The sequence below is a fragment of the Nanorana parkeri genome, unplaced genomic scaffold, assembly GCF_000935625.1.
Source record: "Nanorana parkeri isolate BGI_ZX_2015 unplaced genomic scaffold, ASM93562v1 scaffold1377, whole genome shotgun sequence".
NCBI lineage: Eukaryota > Metazoa > Chordata > Amphibia > Anura > Dicroglossidae > Nanorana > Nanorana parkeri.
The window spans coordinates 43,284-51,524 of record NW_017307645.1 but is presented as its reverse complement, the minus strand read 5'-3'; the positions used below and the strand labels follow the sequence as shown (position 1 = coordinate 51,524).

Sequence of the window (8,241 nt, the reverse complement as noted above, 5' to 3'; positions counted from 1 at the left end):
GGGGGGTGCAGAGACCAGGGAAGGCAAAATATAAGCTGATGTGATTTCATATTTTCACATCTAATATTTACCGTTTCCAGGAGATTGCGAATACTGAACCAGCAGCTGAGAGAGCGGGAGAGGACAGGGAGATCGGACGAGCAGAGCTCTGAAGGTGAGTACATGAGCTGCCTTGTATCAGTCGAGGGCGAGGGAAGATTTCATCTTATTACCCCGTCAGTCGGGTTTATTACCAATCCTTTGACCCTCATGTTTTTCTCGGCAGTGACGTCCCTCCAGTTTATGAATGATACATTGCAGCAGCAGTTGATAGAGTCCCACAAAAGCCTCCAGTCCCAGCAGAAGAAGACGGAGGAGCTTCTGAAGGTGATGGAGACCCAGATAGAGGAGAACAAAACCCTTTCCCAGATCATCCAAGAGAAGGAAGAGGAAATCCTTCAGATTTTGCAGCAGAATGACATCACATCCTCCAGGGTGAGAACCGGTGAGTATTATCCGGAGACTTCTCACCTTCACGTCATCAGACTGTTGTACGTTTGCCTGGAAGCAGCAGGTTTGGCTCTCAAAGATTCCCCAGAGCTCTGGTGCCTAACCTTTTAGGCCTTGTTCAGTTCGCACCAAATGATCCAGATTTTTTTTTGCTGCAGTTGACATCGCAGCGTGCAGTTCCAGAGCAGTTGAAAAAACTGCAACAGGCCTTATTTTATCTGCTCTGGATCTGCAAACGCATCAAAAACGCATGCAAATGCCTGGAACGCACTGAAAGCCCATGTTAAACTTAAATATATATATATATATATAAAACATTTTTAGCCAAAAACGCATCTAAAAGACTAGCATGCGTGTGCAGAAACCTGACCGGATCTGCTCTGCATTTGGTGTGAACAAGACCTCACTGTGCTTTGCAGCATTTCTCCAATCCCCAGCCACACCTGTAGCATGTCCACAGTGTGTGACCGTCATTTCATGTATTGGGGTCTGCAGCCTCTGACAGTGTTTCATTGCATTACATATACAGAATATTATGTGCGGCCCTTTAGTGATGTCAGGGGCCGGATTTGAGTCCCCCCTACACCTCATAGAGTGACAAACGCCTCCCAGAGGAATAGTTTTCATGTATGGAGGTGATACAATGGTCTGTGTGTTTCCATATGTAGAAGACGCGGCGGGGAACATGAAGAGCCTCCAGTTTAAGTTGGAGTCTGCGGAGAAAGAGAGTCAGATTCTGGCGATAACGCTGCGGCAGAGAGATGCGGAAGTCACGCGACTGCGAGAACTCACACGGTATGACACAATTTATATTGACCCCCCCCTCCCACATAAAATCAGATTTTGTTTTGCTGTTTAGTCAGTGTGAGGATCAGATATATATAAATAAAAGGACGACTCGATGGGGGTGTTTTTGGAGGCAAGACTGTGCAGTGATGATCACTGAAACCGAGGTATGCCAGTGTGTAAGCTGGTGGGGCTGAGCTCGGGGGTTTATTGCAGGACAACTTTCACCAAAGGTAACCTTGTCCTGTAAGCACTTTGTGCTTATTACCCCCAAATCACCATTTTCGGAGACTGTAGTGGAGGCGGGGCTTCCCTGCAGACTCACTTGGCTCAGAATAAGGTGTTCCTGATGGAGCTTGGTTACTAACGAGCAGGTTATTATACACAGGAAGGGGATTTGGCTTCTACAGGAAGTGATGTATTTTTGGGATCGTTTTGGGTATAATAACATATTTATTGATACCGTTATTGCATATTGGAATCTATCACAAGGGTGAACAATTGTCGCACGACTGAGAGCTAGATGTGTTTTATGGATTTCCCCCCAATTGTGTGATCACAGCAATCATTTCCCTCTGAAATGAAGGCGACACTCGCCCTTTGTCTTTTTATATTGAACTCTAGGACTCTGCAAGCCAGCATGGCCAAACTTCTATGTGACCTGGGCAAGGACAAGACCAGAGCCCGGCCTGGAGGTCAGCTGACCCAGGCCGCACTGGACAGCTATGACAAGCAGCTCCGCACTGACCAGTGTCCGGCCAGCACCTCCATCATCAGCTACCTCAAGAGATTAGAGATGGATCAAGTGATCCCAACTGCCGCTGATCAGCCGGATCCCGCTGTGCCTGCCTACCACACGGGACTGACCTCTGACCCCAGCGACGACTTTATGATGAGCAAAGGTCATATTCATTATCAGAGACCAGAGCCCTCCGTCTCCTCCATCCCCTCACACAGCCCCCAAAAACTCAGAACAGAATCTTGTTCCCTGATTGGTGATGAGTACAAGCCGGACGAGACCACCTATTTACCGCTGGCAAGCAGCCCACACAAAGCCAACTTTGCGCCATCTGCCCGACTGATGTGCACCCCGCCGAAGCTCTGCAGTGCAGAGAGAGACGTCGGGGACCAGATAAATGACTTTGGCGCTTCTGAGAGGAACCGTACAATTCAAAGGGGCTCATTCAATGCCGCGGACACATCGGATAAGCCCACCAAGGTTCAAGAATCAGATGTGCCAAAAACTAGGGTGTCCTCCGGGGGTCATCTTCCTCCTCATCTGAGGGACCTGCGGATCAGTCGCCTTAATGACCCATCGGCGCGCGACGTCATGTCTGCAACATCCGATTGGTCCATCGCCTCTGTCTCCACTTTCACCTCCCACGATGAGCAGGATTTCCGGACCGGTCTGGCTGCTCTGGATGCCAATATCGCTAAATTGCAGAGGACTTTACAAAGCGCCGCCAAGAAATAATGTCATTGTTCCTGTAAATTTGTCTTTTTAAATGTATTTTTATGAAATATTTAATAAAAATTTGTTTTTTTGGGAATGTGGAGAGGCGGGACTTGCTGTGAATGGTCTGATTGGTGGACAGATGAGACTTGCACTGAATGGTTTGTTCCTCTCCAGGGGATGGCAGATCTCATAATGATATGGTCGCCTCAGCTTCTTATGTGTCCTTCACGGTGCTTCCATTTGGATACTAAAAAATGGTATCTCACATTTCCGCCGCTCAAAATAAATCAGAATCATTATACCCCCCGGAGAGGAAGGAGGGTCAGCGGTCCCTAACCCCTGGTTAGCTCTTAAAGAAGAACTATGAGGGGAGTGATTTTCACTCAGCCTCATAATCTGAGCCGGCTTGTCACAATGAGACTTTAACAGGTCGGCTCAGTAGATCGGGAAGTGAGCGAACACATACCGGCGCTCGCTCACTTCTTAATCTATCCCTGCAGAGAGCCGTGACAGGGGAGGGACTGGATTACCCCCTCCCCTGTCCGATCCTCCAGCGCTGACTGGCGGAACGGACGGGGGAGGGTACAGCTGACACTGCCTCTAGATAGGCAGAGCCAGCTGTCACTCAAGCAGCTGGTTGGATCTCGACAGTAATGTCAGGATCCTTCCTGGCTGCAGCGGTCTCAGTATATAGGGAGCTGTAGCATGCTATATACTGAGCTTAGGGTGACGGGAGGATGCTAGTTTGTGTCCTCCCGTTACCCTTAGGAGAACTATGGGGAAAAGCCCTGACCCCAGAGTTCTCCTTTTAACCCTAACTACAACACGTGGGGGGTTATCACGTATCACTATCAGGGGTCCCCTAACCTCTGCGTGACTTACTCGGAGTTAAATGTTACCAATTATTTATTACAGATATTTATAGAGTGCCAACAATTCACACAGTGCACAGTCCCCGTCCTCGAGGAGCTTACAATCTACAGTCCCCATCTCACATACATACAAGGGCCAATTAACCTTCCAGCATGTCTCTGGAGTGTGGGAGGAAACCGGAGTACCCGGAGGAAACCCACGCAGGAAGAACATGCAATCTCCATGCAGCTAAGTGACCTGGCCGGGATTTAAACCAGGGACCCCGAGTGCTACACCACTGTGCTGCCCGTTTTTAGGATTATAGTGAATGAAGGTGTCAGACACGGGGATCTCATACTGATCACATGAAAACATAAGCAGAGGTGACCTCCGGTGAAATCAGCAGATGCTGAACTTCTATACAGATCACCTCTTCCAATAAAATGTAAACTTGGCCTCACGTCCCCCCATTTCCCTGTCTGTCCCATGATGGTGATGGTGATGTCACAGCCCAATAGGACCAACCTCGCTCCTGTGATGGACTACAATCTCAATATAAATGAGTAAACTAAAGATGAGATTGTAGTCCATCCCAGGGGGGCGGAGCTTGTAGTGGTGACTACAACACACAGGGACCATGGGGAACAGACGTAGCCACCCTCCAGAAGGAAGGACAGTGTTAGAGATGATTGACACCCGAGTGATACACAAATAAGATACATTGTTGCTCAGAGTTCAGGGACTCGGATGGATTGTTCCTGAGTTTCGTGTCACTTTAAACTTTCCGGCATGTTCCGCAATGTGAAATATTAGTTTTTGGGTGGAGAGACAGTCTCCTTTCTTTTCCTTCTCTCCCATCCTCTGGAACTCTTTACCCCAACCTGACTGCCTTTAGGTTATCCCTAAAAACTCATCTCTTCAGGGAAGCCGATCCCACCTCAACCTGACCACTCAAACATTCATCCCCACACAGCTCCCTCCTCATGTATCACTGGCCCCTCCCCGTTTAGATTGCAAGCCCTCAGGGGCAGGGCCCTCCTTACCATCTTGAATTGTAATGTCTACCTTATATTGTACAGCGCTGCGCAAACTGTTGGCGCTCTATAAATCCTGTATATTAATAAGCACAGCAGGCTGGTGGAAAAAGTCGGGACGGTCATGGACTTCACGGAAGCAGAAATATCTTCCAGAACCTTCCCGGTGATGGACTTGGCCTGCCATACAAGATGGCTCCTTGTCGGCGTCACATCTGGTGCGTTTGGGCTCATTTTATAGATAAATATTTTAGATCTAATAATCACCGGACACACAAGAATGTTTAATCGTTTATTACCAGGAACGCGACCGCTCGGAACGATCACCTCCGCTGAGGAACATCTGTGCAGGAAATATTTACAGGACAGACAAGTGATATTAATGAGCGGAGATCTTCCACCGCCGGTCACATGGACACGTAGTTCTCCTGGAGAATCTTCACAAGGAGGCAGGAGAAGAGGATCCCGAAGATCTGCAGAGAGGAGAAGACCAGGCTGGGGGGGTCACACAGGGACACAATGGAGGAGACTCGGGGGCAGAATATGGGCCGGCGGTGACTAGCTTTTGTATTCCCTTTCATGTCTATGGGGGATGGAAAACCCACCAAGGCCACCAACACCGACCCAAAGCTCACCGGCACACAGACCCCATGATCACAAATATCATATCGGTGTAATAGGTCACTCTTGTTGCACTCAAAAGCCAACATGATGGATCAGACATGGGCTACATCCATTGCTTAAATCTGCCCTCCCCCTCAGTCTTCTATTCAGTCAATTTCAGTCAATTTCAGTCCAGGAGAGGAGCCGGTACAACTGTGCAGTAGTGAAGGGAGAGGACGCAGGTCAGAGAGAAGAGTGAAGAGAGGAGGTCAGAGTGAAGAGAGGAGGTCAGAGTGAAGAGAGGAGGTCAGAGTGAAGAGAGGAGGTCAGAGAGAAGAGTGAAGAGAGGAGGTCAGAGAGAAGAGTGAAGAGAGAGGTCAGAGAGAAGAGTGAAGAGAGAGGTCAGAGAGAAGAGTGAAGAGAGAGGTCAGAGAGAAGAGGGAAGAGAGAGGGCAGAGAGAAGCGAGACGTTGAAGAGAGAGGTCAGAGAGAAGAGTGAAGAGAGAGGTCAGAGAGAAGAGTGAAGAGAGAGGTCAGAGAGAAGAGTGAAGAGAGAGGTCAGAGAGAAGAGTGAAGAGAGAGGTCAGAGAGAAGAGTGAAGAGAGAGGTCAGAGAGAAGAGTGAAGAGAGAGGTCAGAGAGAAGAGTGAAGAGAGAGGTCAGAGAGAAAAGAGTGAAGAGAGAGGACGGAGGTCAGAGAGAAGAGTGAAGAGAGAGGACGGAGGTCAGAGAGAAGATTGAAGGGGAAGGATGGAGGTCAGAGAGAAAACAGGTCCTTGTATATACGTGGAGGCCCCAAATGACAAGCGTTTCCTCTATGGCAGAGTTGCAGCATGCACATTACCTGTGAGAAGCCGAGTCCAACTCCCACCGCGCCAATCACTTCAACGTGATCCGATATCCACATCTGCATCTTCAACACACAGCCCTGCAAGACAAGGAGGACACACGTTGCCTCGGGGTGCGCGGGAACAAGGATAAAGTGCATTAGGGGCCCATTGAAAAAAAAATCGCCTCCGCATTCTCTCCACACTTCGGTCGTATGGTCTTGCAGCAGCTGGGGGGCACAGAGTCGGGGGACGCCGCAGAACTGACATTTCTGAACCAGTCAGTGTAATTCCTGGCTCCACAGCACTGGAACTGCAGACAGAAGAGGGATAAATGGAAGGTCAGAGAGTATTCCCGGACTAGGAACCCCCTAACATCATGGAGCCATTTATTTCAGACTGCATACAGCTATTCCAGGCTTGTTGGGCATCATCAGTGCAATGTATGGACGCCTTGGTGGCCTACTTATAAATTGATGGTCTACTTAGATATTTGTAGATTTAAGGGCCCTGAGGATAATTTATGAGTGTTCAGTTTGTCCAGATATATGCCAAAACAAACGTTCTTTGGTTGTTTCTTTATCAGGCAATGCATAGTCAATGATTTCCCTGTAATTCTGCATTGTGGCCACTAGATGGCACTGAGCATAGTATTTACCCATTTCCTATGCTGCCTTAGCTCCATCTAGTGGCCATAATGCAATATTACATTTGAAAACTCGGACTTGCAAAAAAAACCTAAAGGGGTCTATTCACAAAGCTGCTGAAGGATCCAGCTTCGGCTACGGGAGGCCTGCGGTTCAATAGAACCGAAGGGCTGCTGCACGGGCTATTCACTATAGCCCGTGCAACTCCCGAAGTTGGTCTAGCCGAAGGCATATGCCGCGGCTCGAGTGGACCGAGGTGAAAGCCGAAGCGGGCCGGACAGAAGCCTGCTCCTGACAGCTGGGTGGAGCCAGCCGTCATCTCACGGCTGGCTCCGGCCACTTGCAATGACAAGATCAGCGTCCCCTGGTAACCAGGGGACGCCGATCTGTCATTAGGATGAGAACTCTGCGGAGCCGGCTCTTTCGCTCCCTCAGATGCCGGCTCCATCTTGACAGCAGCAGCGGCTCCTCTCCACTTCCTCTGGCACCTTAGGTCTGCTGTGCGGCTGCCTGCGAGTGTGGGCCCCTGACGATGAGAGCTCAGCAGAGCCGGCTTTGATATCACGGACCGACTCTGCTGAGCTCTCATGACAGATCAGCATCCCCTGGTTACAAAGTACGCTGAACTGTCATGAGAGCTCAGCAGAGTCGGTCCGTGATATCAAAGCCGGCTCTGCCGAGCTCTCATTGTAATGACAGCTGGTCCCGGCCAATAGAAAACAGTTGGGCGGAGCTAGCCGTCACTGCTAGCTCCGCCCAATCATTTTCTACTTTTTAAACTTTTTCTATTCTGCTCGGTACCACAGAGGTACCGAGCAGAATAGCCAAGAATGGCGCTCGCCAGCATTCTGCTATTCACTCACTGCCGTTCGCCCCCCTCTGAGAATAGGGCCGAGCAGCAGCAAGTAGCCTGCCGGAGGTTCGGCTCAGCCGATCCGACATCGAACTCCTTCTGCACTTCGGGTCGGCCGAAGATGCCCAGCATGTTCGGCCGACCCGAAGCAAGCCGACGTACGGCTGAAAATCAGCTGTACAAGCCTGAAGTGAATAGCCAAACAGAGTTGGGCTCACTTCGGGTCGGTTATTCACACGGCTGCTGTCGGCAGCTTTGTGAATAACCCTGTAAGTGTTTTGTCATATATCCACGGGGAGTGAACGGTCTCAAATATTTGAAGGCCAAATGGTCCTGCAAATTTTTTTATAGTTAGCCCCCCCCAGGTCTACTACAGAGATGGGGTTGGGGACCAATAAGACAGAACTAGAGGGGAGTGAAGGGAACAAACATTTTTTCCAGCTATACCCCCTCCGGATATAAGATCTCTATCCTGTCTGCCAAACAGATCTTGCCGGATTATCTCCCATCATCGGGAAACGATCAGGTGACTCCGAACCTCAAAATTAATCTCAAATTATTTGATTTGCAAAAGTTTGAAGAAGGCAACTTTGGGTCAGAACTTTCCCCCCTGCGGGTCGTCCTTCCTCCTCGACATGAAATGTATATATTGCGGGTTTCTTAATTACCATGCAATATGTTTTTGTTATTTTTAG

The 8,241-nt window shown here is 49.4% G+C and overlaps 2 protein-coding genes across 2 annotated transcripts in view; one reads left to right on the top strand and one right to left on the bottom strand.

Moving 5' to 3' along the window:
- CCDC14 (coiled-coil domain containing 14) overlaps positions 1-2,749 on the top strand; it is a 10,914-nt gene extending 8,165 nt beyond the window's left edge. Inside the window, exons 10-13 of the mRNA XM_018569665.1 lie at positions 81-154; positions 266-484; positions 1,161-1,284; positions 1,900-2,749. Coding sequence (XP_018425167.1) covers positions 81-154; positions 266-484; positions 1,161-1,284; positions 1,900-2,749 — 1,267 coding nt within the window. The remainder of the gene's footprint in view (positions 1-80; positions 155-265; positions 485-1,160; positions 1,285-1,899) is intronic.
- A 2,275-nt stretch (positions 2,750-5,024) lies between these two features.
- LOC108797979 (CD151 antigen-like) overlaps positions 5,025-8,241 on the bottom strand; it is an 8,993-nt gene continuing 5,776 nt past the window's right edge. The window contains exons 5-7 of the mRNA XM_018569668.1: positions 6,234-6,359; positions 6,064-6,174; positions 5,025-5,090 (exon numbers count right to left, since the gene is read on the bottom strand). Coding sequence (XP_018425170.1) covers positions 5,025-5,090; positions 6,064-6,174; positions 6,234-6,359 — 303 coding nt within the window. The remainder of the gene's footprint in view (positions 5,091-6,063; positions 6,175-6,233; positions 6,360-8,241) is intronic.